Source organism: Dipodomys ordii, unplaced genomic scaffold (assembly GCF_000151885.1).
Source record: "Dipodomys ordii isolate 6190 unplaced genomic scaffold, Dord_2.0 Scaffold18, whole genome shotgun sequence".
NCBI classification, from domain to species: Eukaryota; Metazoa; Chordata; class Mammalia; order Rodentia; family Heteromyidae; genus Dipodomys; species Dipodomys ordii.
Window position 1 is genome coordinate 11,970,740 of NW_012267234.1, and position 19,834 is coordinate 11,990,573.

General features: G+C 46.9%; 1 protein-coding gene across 2 annotated transcripts in view; it reads right to left on the reverse strand.

Annotated features, from left to right (window-relative positions):
- Positions 1–19,834, reverse strand: part of Il34 (interleukin 34) — a 46,455-nt gene that overhangs the window by 6,954 nt on the left and 19,667 nt on the right. For both annotated transcript variants that reach the window (XM_013012966.1, XM_013012967.1), the window contains one exon: positions 3,163–3,613. In XM_013012966.1, coding sequence (XP_012868420.1) covers positions 3,163–3,190 — 28 coding nt within the window. In that variant the 5' untranslated portion in view covers positions 3,191–3,613. The remainder of the gene's footprint in view (positions 1–3,162; positions 3,614–19,834) is intronic.

Consider the following 19,834-nt stretch of genomic DNA (forward strand, 5'->3'; position numbering starts at 1 on the left):
AAAAGCCAGAAGTGGTGCTGTGGCTCAAGTGGTAGAGCGCTAGCCTTGAGCTGAAGAGCTGAGGGACAGCGCCCAGGCTGAGTCACTGTCCTGGTCCACCTGTTAGGAGTAGGGTCGCTGGGAGGACTTCCCCCATTCACTTCCTGGCACCTTCAAGATTTTGTCTGTACACTGCCATGGGCCTGGCCACTCCCCTTGTTCAGTCCTCCAGCCCCACCCTGGCCGTTGTGCTGGTGGTCTTCCCTTACCGCTAGTTCCCAGGTCTACTAGCCCTGTGGCTGCCTTGTGTGGGCTGCGGCTACCCGTTCTTCACTTCAACAGAACTCTGACAGCCATATTTTTGCAAAGAGTCCAGGTTCCTGACTTAGTATTGGGTCAGAGGAATGGATAAGCACAAAGCTTACCATTGTTTAGCCCTTTGACATTGACTTGCTGTCTGCCTGGTGCCACACACTTAAACCTGAGCGCGTGCACGCATGCACACACACACACACACACACACACACACACACGGTCAAGATCACTCCTGTACTGGGCGCTGGTGGCTCATACCTGTAGTCCTAGCTCCTCAGGAGGCTGAGATCTGAGGATCCTAGTTTGAAGCCAGCCCAGGCAGGAAAGTCCATGACATCCTGATCTCCAACCAAACACTTTCCTCCCATTCCCCCCAAAAAATCCAGAAGTGGAGCTCAAGTGGTAGAACGCTAGCTTTGAGCAAAAGAAGTTTAGGGACAGGTGCCCAGGCCCTGAGTTCAAGCCCTAGGGCCAGCGCGTGTGCGTGCCCCGCCCCCACAGATCTGTCCATAATTGGTTTTTTCCCTATGTGGCAGTCATCACAAGTTGCACACTCCATCCTCAACTCCTGCTCCAGGGACTGTGTCTCCATACATGGCTTGTCCCCGTATGCCAACTGCCTCTTTGAGGCAGGGTTTGGGTCTTAGAGTGCTCATAATACCTTAACTTGACCCGATGGACATGCAAGCTGCCCAGGAAACCCTGTAAAAGTCTGGCCTGCCTCCCCCCAGATCTCTGAGTCGGCAGCTAACTTCTGTAGTCTCCACTGGGGGAAACCTGTGATCAGGCAGGAATAACACAGCTACAACCTCAAAGCGACTTGTCACCTCCATTTTCTGAACCCTAAGGGCCACACAGCCAATTCATGCTGACCAAGGCCTGGAGGCCCTCCTGTCTCCTCCTCGTGCCTCCAGAGATGAGAACCGTCAAGGCAGAAGCAGAGGCTAAGCAACACTCCGAGTAAAAGCCCTCCCTGCCCTGCTCTCTGCCCGAGGCAGTGAGGAGGAAGGACCTATATCCTTTCCCAAATGATCCTTTGCATCTTTGTAGATGCAATTAAGTGGAAGCTCTCAAGATGAAATCATCCTGGAGCTGGGGAAGGTTTTAAATCCAGATAAAAAGTGTCCCGGTAAGTGGTGTCAAGGTAAGAAGATGATACCAGATGATACCAGAGGGAAGGGCCATGTAAAGACTGACTGGGGCAAATTAGAGCGATGCTACCACAAGCCAAGGAATGCCGGGAGCCACCAGAAGCTAAAAGAGGCAGGAAGAACCCTACCCGAGATGCAGCAGGCGCCTGGCTCTGCCACACCCTGATTTCAGCTCTTGTCTCCAGAACTGGGAGAAAATACAAGTCTGTTGTTCTCGGCCACCAATAGGTTTGAGCAGACCAAATCCCCCAGCACCCTAGCCCCTCTGCCAGGTAGCCCAGCCCTGAGCCATGCTTTCTCTCTCACTCCCAGCTGTTTCCTGCCAAGACCTGAGAGCTGCCTTCCAGAACTTTCTCCCTTCCACCTTGCCTGTCCCCTCTCATGTCTCCCTTATCACCTCCTGCCCAGAAAACTGCGATGGCCACCAGAATGAGCCTCAAAAGTGGAGGAACTCCCAACCTCAGGCCTCACCTCAGTATCCCCAGATCCCCTACCTAGTGTTCAAGGCCTCCACCAAGGCCTTGGCCAAACCACCACCTTTCCAGTCTGGCTTCTCTCAGTTCTATCCTTAGACTTCTGCCTCACAGATCCCTCTGCCTGGAACACAATCTACCTACGTGGGCCCCGCCCAGCCTCTGAGACCATATCAAGTGGTATGGCACTTACTCTACATTCCCTGATCTTCAAAATCTGGACGCTTCCAGGACACTGGGTGTGGCTGGTCCTTCGCCCATTCTAAAAGGCCATTGGCCACAAGGACCTGGTGCACCAGCTCCTCTCTGAACCCCCATTGGCCCAGCCCTTCCTTCAGCCATTCAACACATGGCTCCTGGGCACCTACCTCCCCCAGCCAGGTGGCAAAACCAAGAGCCCCAAGGCAGGCAAGGGCCTGGTTGTCATGGCAACCAGGGGGTCAGTGGGTAGGACTAGAGGAGTGCGTTGCACTGGAGTCAGTGATGTAGATTTGGGGGACAGGGGTTGATTCTGTCTCCCACCCAGCGGGCATGGGATCCCCCCATCCCTTTCCTTATTTATTTATTTATTTATTTCTTCATGGGGTTTGAACTCAGGGCCTAGGCCCTGTCCCTGATTTTTTTTTTCCTCAAGGCTAGCACTCTACCACTTTAAGTTCCACTTCCAGCTTTTTGGTGGTTAATTGGAGACAAGAGTCTCATGGCTTCAAACTGCGATCCTCAGATCTCAGCCTCCTGAGTAGCTAGGATTACAGGCGTGAGCCACCGGCTCCCCGGCTGGCTCCCTTTCCTTTTCTATTTTCCATTCAACTTAATCTTTTGGCCAACCACACTGCTATCTTTCAGAGTTTCGTCCTGTAATGGATGGGGGTGGGCATAGAGGGGGCAAGCTACCTTCTCCAGATCCCTGGCTGCACGCGTCTCCCTGTGTCTGGGTCCCCAGCCCCCACCCCACACCCACTGCCCCACCCTGCTCCCCGGTGCTGGGGAACCTAGGGCTGACTCACTGCCACCCACCCCAGAGCCTGCCCTCCCTCTCCAGCCACTGTCTGGCTCATCTATCTGGTGGATGGGGGTGGGGGGGTCAGGGGCAGGCAGGGCAGAGATCCATGAGGCTGCCTGAAGCCCAGCGGAGAAGCATCTCAACTTCTCCTGAACAAGAACACCCTTGTTGCCGTGGTTACAGCAAAGCCCCCCCCAGACACCCTCCCCCCACCACATACACCTACCCACCCAGTACTCACAGTGCAGCCAGGCGAGTCCCCGTGGCATGGTGGATGCTCAGGGTTCCCCGCCACCTCTGAGAGCAGAGGTGCTGGTCCCCCTGTGCTGTGTTCCCCAGAGATGCAAGCAGAGGCTACATGGCCTTGGGTCAGCCAAGGGGGCCACCACGTCCAGGAAGGGCTGCCCCCCCCAGAGGAGCAGCGGGCAGCAGGGAGGGACAGAGCGCCCTATCTGCCTGGCAGAGCAGAGGACAGCCAGGGGGCAGTGGCCGCCAGCCCCATGGCCGCCAAGGTGCTGATGGGAGCCAGCAGCCTCCCGGTCTTCTCCTTCCTTCTTTCCTTCTGAGGAGGAGGAGGAGGAAGAGGAGGAGGAGGAGGAGGAGGGAGTCCCCAGCAGGCCCCTCGGAATCTAGGGCTGGGTGGCGCTTTCTCTGATTTCTCTGACTGCAGCTGCTCAGTGTGAAGTCTGGCCCTGGAAAAAGAAGGAGGAGGGAGACTTGATTATGTAAGAAGCGGCGCTGCTGCTGCCACTCAGTCCCCACGCAGACAGAGGAGCCCACCTCGCCCCCTGCACCCACCACCTGGCCAGGGACAGCCCGCCCTGGCGGCTGGCCACGCGGGGACACGGCTCCCACAGAGCCAGTGACTCCGGGATCCCCAGCAGCTGCATGGGGCCAAGGAAGGAGTTCTCGTGACATTGGCTGCCAGCCTTGGCCCACACAAAAGCCACCCGAGAAAGGCTGGGGCAGTGAGGTTCACAGGCCCGGCAGCTGCCCCGAGGAGGCGGCAAGGAAGGCCAGGTGAAGCGTGGGTCTGCAGGGAGCTGAAAGGCAGAAGCCGCTTAGCCCTGCTCACCTTTGGACTTAGTTCCATCCTCATATCAACCCCCAGTGCACTTTTTCTGCCAGGTAAAATACTGCTGGTCTAGTTATATTGGAATCCTAGTTAAATACTTTATGAGTGTGTGTGTGTGTGTGTGTGTGTGTGTGTGTGTGTGTGTGTGTGTGTGTGTGTGTGTGTATTTAGCACAAGTGTGTCCCAAATATTGCAGGGGATAGACATGTCAAGAAAGTATTCATGGTTGCCAGGCACTGGTGACTCACTCCCATAATCCTAAGCTACTCTAGAAGCTGAGATCTGAGCATCTTTGTTTGAAGCCAACCTGCGTAGATAAATCAGAAAGATTACAGGCACTGGGAAGGTGGCTGTTTGCACATTTCACTATAATTAAAAAGTGGAACAGGGGCTGGGAAGGTGGCTCAGTGGTAGAGTGATTGCCTTGCATGCATGAGGCCCGGGGTTCGATTCCTCAGCACCACATAAGCAGAAAAAGCCAGAAGTGGGGCTGAGGCTCAAGTGGTAGAGCGCTGGTCTACAGCTGAAGAGCTGGGGGACAGTGCCCAGGCCTAGAGTTCAGGCCCCACAACCAACAAAAAAAAAAAAGAGAAAGATTCCAATAAACCAGCAAAAACAGAAATAGAGGTGTAGCACAAGTGACAGAGCACCAGCCTTGGGCTAAAAAGCCAAGGATCATGGTTCAAAGCCAGCCCTGCCAGAAAAGTCTGTGGGACTCTTTTTCTTGGGGGGGGGGTCCGGTCGTGGGCCTGAACTCTGGGCCTGGGCGCTGTCCCTCAGCTCTTAAGCTCAAGGCTAACGCTCTACCACTTGAGCCACAGCGCCACTTCCGGCTTTTTTTTTTCTTATGTGGTGCTGAGGAACCGAACCCAGGGCCTCAGGCATGCAAGGCAAGCGCTCTACCACTGAGCCAACAAACCACCAGAAAACCAGAAGTGGAGCAGTGGCTCAAAGTGGTAAAGTGCTAGCCTTGGACAAAAAGAGCTCAGGGACAGTGCCTAGGCCTTGAGTTCAAGCCTCACTACTAGTTTACACAAAAAAGTATTCATTGTAGCTGGATATGTTAGTGTACATCTATAATTTCAGCATGCTGGAGGCTGAGGCAGGAAGATCTTAAATTCAAGGCCAGCCTGAGGTATGTAATACGACCCTAGCTCAAAAATAAACAGAGAAGAAGGAGGAGAAGGAAGAAGAAAAGAAGGAAGAGGGAGAGGAGGAGTTTGGACTACTGTCCCCATTTTGTAGATGAGGCTGAGCTGGCCAGTGGCAGGGTGAGATGCAGTCTCAGACCAGGTTCGAATCCATCCCCTTGTGCCTTCTGTTCCCCTCTGGTCAGGAGATGTGGCCATAGGTTGAGGGCATAGGATGGGAGGGTCCTCTCTCTGTGGCATCCACACAGAATGTACCAGAATTGCTTGGCCAAGGAGTATAGGTCATGCTTACCTAGTACGTATGAAGCCCTCAGTTGAATCTCTAGCACTGGGAAGAGAAGGAGGAGGAGGAAAAGGAGGAAGGAAAAGGAGAAAGAATAGAAGGAGAAGAAATAGGAGGAGAAGGAGGAAGAGGAGGAGGAAGAGGAAAAGCTCCCCACCGACAGGTAGGGCCCCAGTAAAACAGAGTTGGTCAAATTCACGGGTTGTTCTCAGTGTGGCACCACCTGGCCCTCATCCCCACTGCCCTTCCCCTGCTCTGCCCCTCCTCCTCCTCCTCCTCCTCCTCCTCCTCCAACTCACCCTGGCATGATCACTACCAACAGTACTCTTTTGGTAGGCCTTTTTGGTGGTGTTGTGAAAGTATAATTTATACGTGCAAAATTCACCTTTGTTTTCTTTTCTTTTCTTTCTTTCTTTCTTTCTGTCTCTCTCTCTCTCTCTTTCTTTCTTCCTTCCTTCCTTTCTTTCTTTCGTCAGGTGTGGGTCTTGGACTCAGGGCTTGGGCACTGTCCCTGAGCTTTTTCGCTGAAGGCTAGCCCTCTGTCACTTTGAGCCACAGCTCCACTTCCAGTTTTCTGGTTAATTGGAATAAGTCTCGTGGCCTTTCCTACTTTCCTGGCTTCAAACCACCCTTCTCAGATCTCAGCCTCCTGAGTAGCTAGGATTACAGGCGTGAGCCACTGGCGCCCGGCCAAAATTCACCTTTAACCATGTGCAATTCCAGGAATTTAGACAAATTCAAAGAGCAATAATCAAGGTAGAGAATATTTCCACTTATCCACAGAGTCCCTCCTGGCACTCTGTCATGAACGCCTCTTCCTTCCTAGCACTAAGCAACGGCCCATCTGTTTTCTGTCCAGCACTTTCTTCCAGAATGTCACATACACGCACTCCTCGGTGCTGCCTCACGTATCTCTCTCCTTCCACGTGGCAGGCTACACCTGGGCTACTGTCATCTTGTCACACGTGTAAGTGGGCTCCTACTTTTCCTTGCTCTGTACTAGCCCATCACGTAGACAGGTGTTGTGTGTATGTCCCCAGGGGAAGGGCACTAGGGAAACTCCCAGCTTTTTTAAAATAATTAATTAATTTTTGCCAGTCCTGAGGACTGAACTCAGGGCCTGGGCACTGTTCCTGAGCTTCTTTTTTGCTCAAGGCTAGCACTCTACCACTTGATCCACAGTGCCACTTCGGGCTTTCTCTGTGTATGTGGTACTGAGGAGTCAAACCCAGGGATTCGTGCATGCTTGGCAAGCACTCTACCACTAAGCCCCCTTCCCAGCACACTTCCCAGCTTCTGATGCTAACACAGGAGGCCGTGGCAGGCTGGTGCTGGTGTGAAAGAATCTTCCCTCTCTCTTGGGCTCATTTAACTTTTCAGTTATGGCCCTTCATTCCACTGCACTCTGCGCGCTGCCCACGGGGCCGGGGCTGCTGCCCATCAGGCTATGCATGTGCACAGCACTGAGAAATACACAGCTCAGCCACTGCCCCCCCCCAGGCACATGCCATCCTGTCCATGTCCCACAAACCCTTGCGGTAGCCCCCAGCACTGAATCGCACCACACGTCCTGAGCTGCTAATGCCTGATGGAAGCAAGCAAGCCGAGGAGTGGCATCATCTCACCCCATGCTATATTTGTACCAAGTCCTGAACCTGGCCCACCATTCATCTGTGGGCCCATTCCTGGACCTAAACCAAAATAGGGGAAGGAGAGAAAGCCCAAGGGGGATGAATGCCAGATGCAGGAGCTGAGGACACATGGTAGAGGCTTTTGACAGGATGACAGATGGAGTCTAAAGCCTTCAGAGCTCTTCCCTGATGAATGAAGGAGGTCTTCAAGCCTTCTGCTTCCACGGCCTCCTCCAGTGCCGGGGAGACCAGGCCTGCCCCTCAGTCTCTCTCTGGGGGTGGAGAGAGGTGGATGAAGATTTTGGAAATGTGTCTCTCCTCCACACCACCCCTGGGACTTACAGCATTACTGGGAAGTTCATGTGGGCAAGAGTTGTGCAAAACAAAAAACTAGAAGTGGGTGTAGTTGTCTGCATAGCTCAGTGGTGAAGAACGTTTTCAAAGTCATAGAAATAAATTTTTTAAAAATGACTATCAATTTCAGCGAATGCTGACATGTACGGGGAGGGCCAAGGTCAGGGAGAGGGCTGGTGTGCAGGGACGAAAGGGGTAACAGAACTGGGTCTGCCCTGGAGGGAAATGTAGAGATGAGGACTGAATGAGAGCGACCCGGTGAGGGAGTTTAAGGAGATTAGATCCATAGGTGATTGGGTGCTTTGTTTCCTATTGTTTTATTTTTATAGAACAGAACCCAGGGCCCTGCTTATCCCAGATAATCCTATAATCCTAGCCATTCTCAAGATCGTGGTCCAAAGGCAGCTTGGGCAGATAAATCAGAGAGACTTCAATGAACTAGCAAAAAGCTGAAAATGGAAGGGTGGCTCAAGTGGTAGGGCACTAGCCTTGAATAAAAAGGTTAAAAGAGAGCTTGAGGCCTTGGGTTCAAGCCCCAGTACAGAACAAAAACATAAAAACAGCCAAGAAGAAGACAAAGGAAGCCGGGTGCTAGAGGCTCACGCCTGTAATTCTAGTTACTGGGGAGGCTGAGATCTGAGGATCGGAGTTCAAAGCCAGCCCTGGCAGGAAAGTCCATGAGACTCTTATCTCCAATAAACCACCAAAAACCAGAAGTGGTGCTGTGGCTCAAGTGGTAGAGCGCTTGCCTTGAGCTGAAGAGCTGAGGTTCAGCGCCCAGGCCCAGAGTTCAAGCCCCATGACAGACAAAAAGAAAAAGGGAGGAGGAGGAGGAGGAGGAAAGTCCTGTCAATCCAGCAAGGTCCTGTTTAGACTGGGGCTTCACTGTCCCTTCCTTTCCACAGCCACCTGCTCTGATCCTTCTATCCTCTACCTGAGAGCCAAGACCACCCCTGAGGGAGGGAGCAATGGAACCTGGGTTAGAATCATGGTAGTTTGACCCGAGAGCCCATGCCTGGCATAGGCCTATGCAGTTGATTAATCAAGACATTCACAAGAGGCCCCACGTGCCCACTCTCCCAGCCATGGAGCCCATCATCCCTAAAATACAGAGGTTGGAGATAAACCTGTTCTATTTCGTGAGGTGAGCTGATCCAGGTTGGCCTCTGCCCCCTCTTGCTTCTGGGAAGACCTGGCCGGGTAGCTTCCCAGAGGAGGTGCTACTAAAGCCTGAAAGACCTGAAATGGCCTCTGCTAAACCAGGCTGGAATTGGCTCCTGTAGGCTAATCTATGCTGATCCAGGCTAGCCTTGCTAGGTTGGTCTCAACTCAAATGGCATCCACTAGTAGGTTTACCTAGACTAGTTCTCACAAGAGAAGTAGAGCTCCAACAAAGGGAGAAAACATGTCTCTTGAATTGGTCTACCTGAGCTGGCTTCAGACGGGAGATTGTTCTGATCTCAGTCTCCTAAGTAGCTAGGATGACAGGCATGAGCCAATTGTGGGGGTGGGGGAGGGGTCTTGGGGCCTGAACTCTGGGCCTGGGTGCTGTCCCTCAGCTCTTCAGCTCAAGGCAAGCGCTCTACCACTTGAGCTACAGCACCACTTCCAGTTTTCTGGTGGTTTACAGAAGATAAGACTCTCATAGATCTTCCTGCCTGGGCTAAGTTTGAACCTAGATCCTCAGCTTTCAGCCTCCTGAGTCGCTAGGATTATAGGTGTGAGCCACCAGCGCCCAGCTTGAACTCCATTTCTTGATGGAAGGTGCTGCATGGGATTTCAAAGGGCCTGGGTGTGGATGAGGTGAGAAATTGGGGCTATGTTTGCAACCCACCTATTAAACCCACCTGCAACATTCTTCTCCCCAAAGCAGCCAGGCCTGACCTAAGAAGCACATGTCCAACCTGACCCCTTTCCTCTAAGTAGGCCAGGGCCAAAGAAGTCTCAGATGTGATACAATCTTACATCCTAGACATTAAAAAAATGAAGCTGGTAAAGGTGGACACAGAGATGAGGCCACAGAGCCATAGGAACCGCAGCTCATTCTTCTGAAGAAGAGACACTGGAAGCTGGGCAACGCCACACATGGGCATTCTGTCATACTCAGAGAATTTCACAGTTTAGACTATTTTGAATTTTAGAGGTTCAGCATAGGGATGTTGGACCTATATTCCATTCCTTTTTCTTGTCAAATAATATTCCCTTGTATAAATGTATCTTTTCCCACCAAGCACTGGTGGCTCACGTCTGTAATCCTAGCTACTCAGGAGGCTGGGATCTGAGGATTGTGGTTCAAAGCCAGGCCAGGCCAGGAAGGAAAAATCTTTGAACCTTCCTCTCCCCCGCACCCCCTTCTATCATGGAACTTGAACTCAGGGCCTGGGAGCTGTCCCTACACTTTTTTTTCTCAAGGCTAGTACTCTACTACTTTGAACCATAGCTCCACTTCTGGTTTTCTGGTGGTTAACTGAAGAATCTCACATGCTAGCCCTGGCTAGCATTGAACCACAATCCTCAGATCTCAGTCTGCTGAGTAGCTAGGATTACAGGCGTGAGTCACCAGCACTGAGATAGTTCCACTATTATTAACAGCATTGCTATGAATATTCACATCCAAGCCTCTGTGTAGACATATGTTTTCAATTCTTTTTGGTACAATAGTTCCCGCTTATCCTCAGGGGAGTGTGCCAAGAACCCCAGAGAGTGCCGGAAACTGCGAGTCCCCAACCCTGTATATCCGGCTTTTCTCCAGACACACACAGCCATGAGAACAATTCATCTAGAACTTCGGTAAAGCTAAGCCCAGCAACCTAAGCTTTATTATATTTGTCTTTTCTTATTGAGTAGAGAATGTTCTAAAAGAAACAGTTTTATCTAAAAGAAACACTGTAGCTTCTCCTTGGCATAGTCAAATTACCAACATCATTACTCTTTGAAGCCATTCTTCGAGCATAATAAGAGGTGTGTGAACAAAACACTGATATCCCACAATTAGATTGATAATCTACCCAGCTAAGCCGGCATCAGTGACTCATGCCTGTAATCCTAGCTACTCAAGATGCTGAGATCAGAGGATATCAATTCAAAGCCAGCCTGGGCTGGTAAATCCATGAGATTCTTTTTTTGTTTGTTTTGTTTTGTTTTGGTTTGGTTTTTTTTTTTTTTGGGGTCCAGTTGTGGGGCCTGAACTCTGGGCCTGGGCGCTGTCCCTCAGCTCTTCAGCTCAAGGCTAGCGCTCTACCACTTGAGCCACAGCGCCACTTCTGGCTTTTTTCTTTTTGCTTATGTGGTGCTAAGGAATTGAAACCAGGGCCTCAGGCATGCAAAGCAAGCACTCTATCACTGAGCCACCTCTCCAGCCCTCCATGAGATTCTTATCTCCAATTAACCACTGGAAAAGTAGAAGTGGAGCTGTGGCTCAAAGTGGTAGATCACTAGCCTTGAGCAAAAGAGCTCAGGGACAATGCCCAGGCCCTAAGTTCAAGTCCCAGGACTAGAACACAAAAAAATCTACACAGCTAAGTGGCTAATGGACACGTAGCATATACAGTATGGATACACTGGGCAAAGAGATGGAACAGGATGGCAAAAGATTTCATCACATTAGTCAGGACAATATGTAATAAAGTTGTTGTGGCTTTCCTGGAATTTTCCATTTAATCCTTTTGGACCAATATTGACCACAGGTCACTGAAACCCCAGATAACAAGGAGGCAGGGTAGAGGAGCTACTGTAGATATAGAGGAATGGAGCTGTTGGGTCACATGGTCTCACTTTTCATGGAACTGCCAGTCCGCTTCCCAAACCAGATGTGGCCTTTTACATTCCCAACATACATGTAGGGACTCCAGCATCTCCCCTGCTTGCCAGCACTTGTTCCTGGCTTTTTCACTGTGGCTGTTCTGGAAGGTGTGAAGGGATACCTCATTATGCTTTTGATTTTGATTTCCATCACAGCTAATGATGTTGAGCAGCGTCCCTGTGCCTATTAGCAAGGCAATTGCCATTTGCATATTGTCTTTGGAGAAATGCCTATTCCGTTCCTTTGCCCATTCTTAAGTTGCATTGTTTTTGTCTTTTTACTTATAAGAGTTTGTATTTTGGAGGGGGAGGGGCGGTCGTGGGGCTTGAACTCTGGGCCTGGGCGCTGTCCCTCAGCTCTTCAGCTCAAGGCGAGCTCAGCGTTCTACCACTTGAGCCACAGTGCCACTTCTGGTCTTTTCTGTTTATGTGGTACTGAGGAATCAAACCCAGGGCTTCATGGATGCAAGGCAAGCATTCTACTGCCCCAAGAGTTTGTATTTTAATATATTCTGGGTTCCAGATTCTTACCAGAGATATGCCTAGCAAATATTTTCTCCCATTTTATGGATTGTCTTCTTACTTTCTTTCCTCTTCTCTTCCTTCCTTCCTGCTTAAAAAAAATAAGGTCTTGCTATGTAGCCCAGACTGAGCCTCCTGCCTCAGTTTCCCCAGTGCTCTCTTCTTGGACATACATATCTATGCTTATGCCAGTACCATACTGTCTTAATTTTTGTAGCTTTGTAGTGATTTAAGACTCTTAAGATCTTTTCTAACTACAACTGACTCTCCTTTTCCCCCTATGTATTAGTTGAAGGAAAGACTACTTGTCTTCTGCATTTCCTGACTCCTGGATTTGGCTGGATTTTGCATTCCTGGTTAGTCATTTGACATTTTTTTTCATCTCTGTAATTTCTAGTGCTTAGATTAGGAGGGTTCATTAGCTCAAGTATAGTTTTTTTCTTGCCAGTCCTGGGGCTTGAACTCAGGGCCTGGGTGCTGTCCCTGAGCTGCTTTTCCCCAAGGCTAGCACTCTACCACTTGAGTCATAGAGCTACTTCCAGCTTTTTCTTCGTAATGTGGTACTGAGGAATTGAACCCAGGGCTCATGTATGCTAGGCAAGCAATCTACCACTAAGCCACATTGCCAGACCTCAAGTATAATTTTTTTTTGGGGGGTCTGGTCGTGGGGCCTGAACTCTGGACCTGAGCGCTGTCCCTCAGCTCTTGAGCTCAAGGCTAGCGCTCTACCACTTGAGCCACAGCGCCACTTCTGGGTTTTTTCTTTTTACTTATGTGGTGCTGAGGAATTGAACCCAGGGCCTCATGCATGCAAGGCAAGCGCTCTACCACTGAGCCACCTTCCCAGCCCCTCAAGTATAATTTTTATAGGGGATGTGGGTATTTCCTCTCTCAGCACATCAGAAGGTACATAATGTCGCTTTGATGAGCCAACATCATGTGCTCTCTCTCATCTAGCCATTATAAATTCCCAACAAATTTTATCTCCCCTTAGATTATAGCCTTGGTCTGGGGTTTCATTAGTTGGTGACTTCCTGGTTCTATCTTTCATCTATAACTTACTATAGGAGTTCTTCTTCTACCTCTTTTTTTTGTTTGTTTTTTTGGTTTTGGGCAGCGGCGGGGGGGTGGGTTGTAGGTTGTGGGGCTTGAACTCTGGGCCTGGGCGCTGACCCTCAGCTCTTCAACTCAAGGCTAGCGCTCTACCACTTGAGCTACAGTGTCACTTGCAGTTTTCTGGTGGGTTATTGGAGATAAGAGTCTCACTGACTTTTCCTGCCCAGGCTGGCTTTGAAACGAGATCCTCAGATCTCAGCCTCCTGAGTAGCTAGGATTACAGGCGTGAACCACGGGGTCCTGGCCAGTGGTGTTTTTTTTGTTTTTGTTTTTTATCTTTGAGTTCATCTGAATTTAAAGAGTAGCGTCAAAACTTGCCTTGTCTTTCTCCCAGTTCATCCCCCAGAAAGAGCTATGACTTTTAGTATCATTTAAAAATTATCCATTTAAAAAGTTTTTTTTGTTTTTTGTTTTTTTACAATATATTAATTGCCTTATGAGAAATTCTCACAATCATCACATAAGCCACTGCAGAATATTTACTTTTTTTTTTTTTACTTTGTTTTGTTTGGCCAGAAGCAGTATTAGCCTTTGTGGTGTCCTTGATATTTGTCCGTTCTCTTTTTGCATTCCTATATTTAGGTGTTATTGTTTTTTCCCAGTGCCAGGGATGATGGAACCCAGGGCCTTGGAATGCCAAGCAAGGGCTCTATCTCTGAGTCCTTTCTGCGGCTTTTAGGAGGGAAGTCTTCTCAAACAGGCCATGTCTTGTGAATCTGTGTTTGCACTCATTTTTCTTTGTATAATCCAAGATTTTTTTTTTTTTTGGTTGGCCATGGGCCTTGAACTCTGGGCCTGGCTCTGTCCCTCAGCTCTTCACCTCAAGGCTAGTCCTCTACCACTTGAGCCACAGTGCCACTTCCGATCTTCTGGTGGTTTATTGGAGATAAGAGTTTCACGGACTTTCCTGCCCGGGCTGGCTTTGAAACGAGATCCTCAGATCTCAGCCTCCTCAGTAGCTAGGATTACAGGCATGAGCCAACAGTGCCTGGCCAAGACATTTTTAATCACACCAGAGTCAGTTTTGTTGTCACATTTTTCAGTCCAAGTACAAAGAGGATATCTGGTCTTATATACTTTGTCTAGTTTCTCCCAAATTTCTGCCTTAGGTAGTGTTACTTCCCAGAGTAAAAGACATTCATGATCATTGATTTCGTTTGAAGTTTGATGATTGTGACTTCCTGGTCCAAATAGTTACTATGTTGTTCATGATAGCACCTGGTCTTTCATTAATTGTTTACTTATATGTTTCAATTTACTGAAATTATTTTCAGTCAGGCTTGTGGATGTGCAGCAAAGTTTACCCTCTAACTATATACTTTGGGAGCCAGATAATCATATTAAGAGTGGAAATTAATGAGATAGAGACTAGGAAAATTATAAATAAAATTAATAAAACAAAAAGCTGGTTCTTTGAAAAATAAATAAAATTGATAGACCTTTGGCAAGATTAATTAAGAAAAGAAGAGAGGAAACCCAAATTAACAAGATCAGGGATGTCACAGGAAAAATCACAAGTGCTCAAGATATCCAAACAATTATAAAGGACTATTTTCAAAAATTATACTCTCTAAAGAAAGAAAACCTAGCAGAAATTGATGCATTTTTTAGAGAAATACAAGTTACCCAAACTGAGCAAAGAAGAAGTAAATCAATTTAATAAGCCATTATCTTACAACGAGATACAGGAAGCAATCAGAAGTCTTCCAACAAGAAAAAGCCCAGGACCAGATGGATTCACAATGGAAGTCTATAAGACCTTTAACGAAGAACTAATACCCATATTCCTCAAGCTCTTCAGAAAAGCAGAGAAGGAGGGAGCTATCCCAAACTCATTCTAAACTGCCAATATCACACTCATCCCCAAACCAGGCAAAGACCCAACCAAAAAAGAGAATTATAGGCCAATTTCCTTGATGAACACAGACGCAAAGATCCTTAACAAGATTCTAGATAACAGAATCCAGAAACACATAAAAAAAATCATACACTATGACCAGATAGGCTTCATCCCAGAGATGCAGGGATGGTTTAATATATGTAAATCAATAAATGTAATCCAACATATCAACAGAGCCAAGGTCAAGAATCACATGATTATCTCCACTGATGCAGAAAAGGCTTTTGATAAGATACAACATTCATTCATGTTAAAAGCTCTGGAGAAAATAGGAATAGAAGGAACATTCCTTAAAACAATAAAAGCCATATATGACAGACCAACAGCCAATATTATACTTAATGGGGAAAAACTACAAACAATTCTCCTAAAATCAGGAACAAGGCAAGGATGCCCACTGTCTCCACTCCTCTTCAATATGGTCCTGGAACCCTTAGCCAGGTCAATAAGGCAAGAAAAAGACATTAAAGGGATCCACATAGGAAAGGAAGAAATTAAACTATCCCTTTTTGCAGATGACATGATACTATACCTTCATGATCCCAAAAACTCATCCCCAAACTCTTAGAAATTATAAATCACTTCAGCAAAGTAGCAGGATACAAAATCAACCAACAAAAATCAGTCACCTTCCTGTACACTGACAGTGTACAAGCAGAGAGAGAAATAAAGGAAGCAACCCTATTCACAATAACTCCCCCAAAAATAAAATATTTAGGAGTTAACCTAACCAAAGATGTAAAAGAAGTATTTAACGAAAACTATAAAAACTTAAAGAAAGAAATTACAGAAGACACCAGGAAATGGAAAGACCTTCCATGCTCTTGGATAGGCAGACTTAATATAGTGAAAATGGCACTGCCAAAATTAATATACAGATTCAATGCAATTCCTATTAAAATCCCAATGACATACATTTCTGAAATACAGAAAACAGTCCAAAAATTCATATAGAACAACAAAAGACCAAGAATAGCCAAAACAATTCTAGGGAACAAAGACAACATGGAAAGGATATCCATGCCAAACTTCAAACTCTAGAGCTATAATAACAAAGACAGCATGGTACTGGCACAAAAACAGACCCGAAGACCAATGGAATAGAAAATCCAGAAATTATACCACATTCCTACAGTCAGCTGATATTTGATAAAGGAGCCAAAGACATACAGTGGAAGAAACACAGCCTCTTCAACTACTGGTGCTGGGAAAACTGGGCGGCCACATGCAGAAAACTAAAAGTGGACCCGAGCCTATCACCATGCACCAACATCAACTCAAAATGGATTAAAGACCTTAACATTAAACCTGAATCTCTGAAACTACTGCAGGACAGAGTAGGAGAGACACTTGAACTAATAGGCACAGGAAGGAACTTCCTGAACAGAGTCCCAGGGTCACAACAAATTGGAGAGACTCGACAAATGGACTACCCTAAAATAAAAAGTTTCTGCACAGCTAAAGCTATAGCAACTAAGCTAGAAAGACAACCAACTAACTGGGAAAAATATTTACCAGCAAGGGGTTAATATCCCGTATATACAGGGAACTCAGGAAACTAATCCCTCCCAAACCTAACAAACCAATTACTAAATGGGCAAGGGAACTAAAGAGAGACTTCTCAGAAGAAGAGATAAAAATGGCAAAGAAACACATGAGGAAATGTTCACCATCCCTGGTTGTAAAGGAAATGCAAATAAAGACAACCCTGAGGTATCACCTTACCCAGTCAGAATGGCCCACATCCTAAAGTCAGCCAACGACAAATGCTGGAGGGGATATGGAGAAAGAGAAACCCTATTACATTGCTGATGGGAATGTACACTTATACAACCACTTTGGAAAGCAATCTGGAGGGTCCTCAGAAAGCTAAACATTGACCTCCCTTATGACCCAGTCATACTACTTCTAGGCATCTATCCTGAACAACAGGAACCAGTATACAAGGACACGTGCACCTCCATGTTTATTGCAGCACTGTTCTCAATAGCCAGGATATGGAAACAACCCAGATGTCCCACCACAGATAAATGGATCCAATAATTGTGGTATCTATACACAATGGAATATTATGCAGCCATTAGAGAGGACAAATGGCATTTACAAGGAAATGGATGGAGTTAGAAGAAATCATGTTGAGCTAGGTAAGTAAGCCAACAGAAAAGAGACAAATGGCACATGGTCTCCCTGATAAGTAGATGTTAAATCCAAAATTTAAGGTGATAGGACAAAATTAACAAGACTTCCACTCATCTGGTTGAATCACTACTAAATAACCCCATGCTTGCTGATCACATATATAGTATATTTGTGCATACCAGAGGGAAATCAGGAGGATGACACAGAACTAGAGGGAATCAGGGAAAAACATACAACAGTGGGACCCATCAGCTGCACTGGACATTGATAAAATGAACTAAGCAACTCAATGGCAGCAATGGAAGGGAGGGAACAAGTGGGAATCAGGGAACAGCTGATGCTATGCAAAGCAAAAGAAATGTACATATCACCCCATGTGGAAGAAATAACTGTATTGCAAAGCTCATAGAACTCCTAAATGTTATAGACCATGATAGACAATTTGCCCCATGAAAGTTAGAATGTGTTTGTGACTTTAACTAAGCATCACTATCCCACAACACTGAAATTTGGGAAATTATGTAATCACTTAATCACAATAAAGAATTTGAAAAAAAATATAAACTTCGATGAGTTTTGGCAGATAATACAGCATATTTTAAGATATAGCACATTTAAGATATAGCACATTTCAGGCCAAGTATGGTGTTTCAATACCATACACAGGAATTGGGGTAAAAAGATTCTGATCCAACCCAGCTCCAGCAAAAGCTGGGGAAACAAACTAAAAGTCAAAAGGATTAGGGCATGGTTCAGTGGACTTTCCTGCCCAGGCTGGCTTCAAACCATGATGTTCAGATCTCAGCCTCCTGAGTAGCTAGGATTATAGGCATGAGCCACGGGTACCTGGCTGAATGCATATTTTGGATAAATACTTAGGAGTGAGTTGCTAGGTCATATAATTGCCAAACTATTTTCCAAAGTAACTATTTATCATTTTCTTTGGTGTTCAAATTATCTTATCATGAAGCTAATGAGACTCCTTCTAGTAGGTTCCTATTGACATGACTCCAGTAGTCTTCAATAGTTTCCTTGTTTCAGGCATTATAGAACTTTCCAGGCTTATCTTGTACATTTTCTGCCTTGACTTGACATCAGATACTGTTCCAAGAAACTTTTTCAGTGATAAATGGTTATTAGACAAGTACTGCTCCTTGAGCCAAATCTCCAGTAAAGCATTTCTTTCTTTTTTTTTTGACGAGTCCTGGGACTTGAACTCAGGGCCTGGGCACTGTCCTTGAGCTTCTTTTACTCACGGCTAGCACTCTACCACTTGAGCCACAGCACCAATTCTTGCTTTTTGTGTGTATGTGGTATTGAGGAATCGAACCCAAGACTTCATACATATTAGGCAAGTAATCTACCACTAAGCCACATTCCCATCTTTTTTTTTTTTTTTTGCCAGTCCTGGGGCTTGACAAGACCTAGACACTGTCCCTGAGCTTGTTTTTACTCAAGGCTAGAGCTCTACCACTTGAGCCACAGCGCCACTTCCGGCTTTTTTCTTTTTGTTTATGTGGTGCTGAGGAATCGCACCCAGGGCCTCAGGCATGCAAGGCAAGCGCTCTACCACTGAGCCACCTTCCCAGCCCCCCATTTCTGGCTTTTTTGAGTAGTTTATTTGAAATAAGTCACCAGGACTTCACTGGGACTTTTCTACCCAGGATGGCTTTGAACCACAATCCTCAGATCTCAGTCTCCTTGAGTAGCTAGGATTACAGGCATGAGCCATTGTCACCTGGCTTTTAATGTCACTTTTAACCTATGAGTTTTCTGCTTCATTCCATTCTCTCTCTCTCTCTCTCTCTCTCTCTCTCTCTCTCTCTCTCTCTTTTGACCAGTCCTGGGGCTTGAACTCAGGACCTGGGCACTGTCCATGAGCTTCTTTTGCTCAAGGCTAGCTAGCACTCTACCACTTGAGCCACAGTACCATTTTTAGCTTTTTCTGTGTATGTGGTACTGAGGAATGGAACCCAGGGCTTCATTCATGCTAGGCAAACGGTCTACCACTAAGTCACCTTCCCAGCCCTCCATTCTTTTCCTTATGATTCTTCTGCTGAGGAATTGGGAGAGATTTCCTACAAGGGTAGCATGTGTTTAAATATTTTTTAATTAGGAGGCCATTAGGCAGGACAGCTTCATAGCTTTAACTTCTTTGTCGGTTGTGGGGCTTGAATTCTGGGGCTGGGTGCTATCCCTCAGCTCTTTAGTTCAAGGCTAGCGCTCTACCACTTGAGCCACAGAACCACTTGCAGCTTTTTCTCTTTATGTGGTGCTGAGCAATTGAACCCAGGGCCTCATGCATGTGAGGCAAGCACTCTACCACCGTGCCACTTTCCTAGCTTTAAGTTCTTACATAAGCAAACCAAAACCTAATGTAAACAGCAAACCAAGAGACTCACCAATCAGTGACTACCAACTAGAGACATAACCAATCAGAGGCTGCCAACTAGCCCTAACTAGAAATTTGACCAGTCAGAATTCAAATAATGCCTAACTAGAGACTTTTCCCATCAGACACCAGCTCACCCCTAACTAGATTTTTTCCCCCACTCCAATCCATCAAATGCATTTCCCTCACCTCCCTTCCACATTCATCCTATCAAAGCTAGTTGTACGCATTGCTATATCAAGTTCTCTGAACCTCTTCTGAATGATACAAGACTTTTTAAAAAACGTATTTTGTCTGAAGTTTTTCAGTGAGAAAGTGTCCCTGGCTAGACTTCGCTGATTGCAGACTTGTGGTAGTCCACATGCTTCTCTGCCTTTCTACTTCTGCCTGCTGGTGAGTAGCTCAGAAACCACCTCAGACTTAGTCATGACTTACCCTGGTATTGTACATACTATCCACTTTTCACTATGCTTATATTGGCAACCACTGGTGCTGAGTGCTTGGTCCATTAATTCGTAAAAGCTTGCTAAATGCAATCTTCTATCTCAT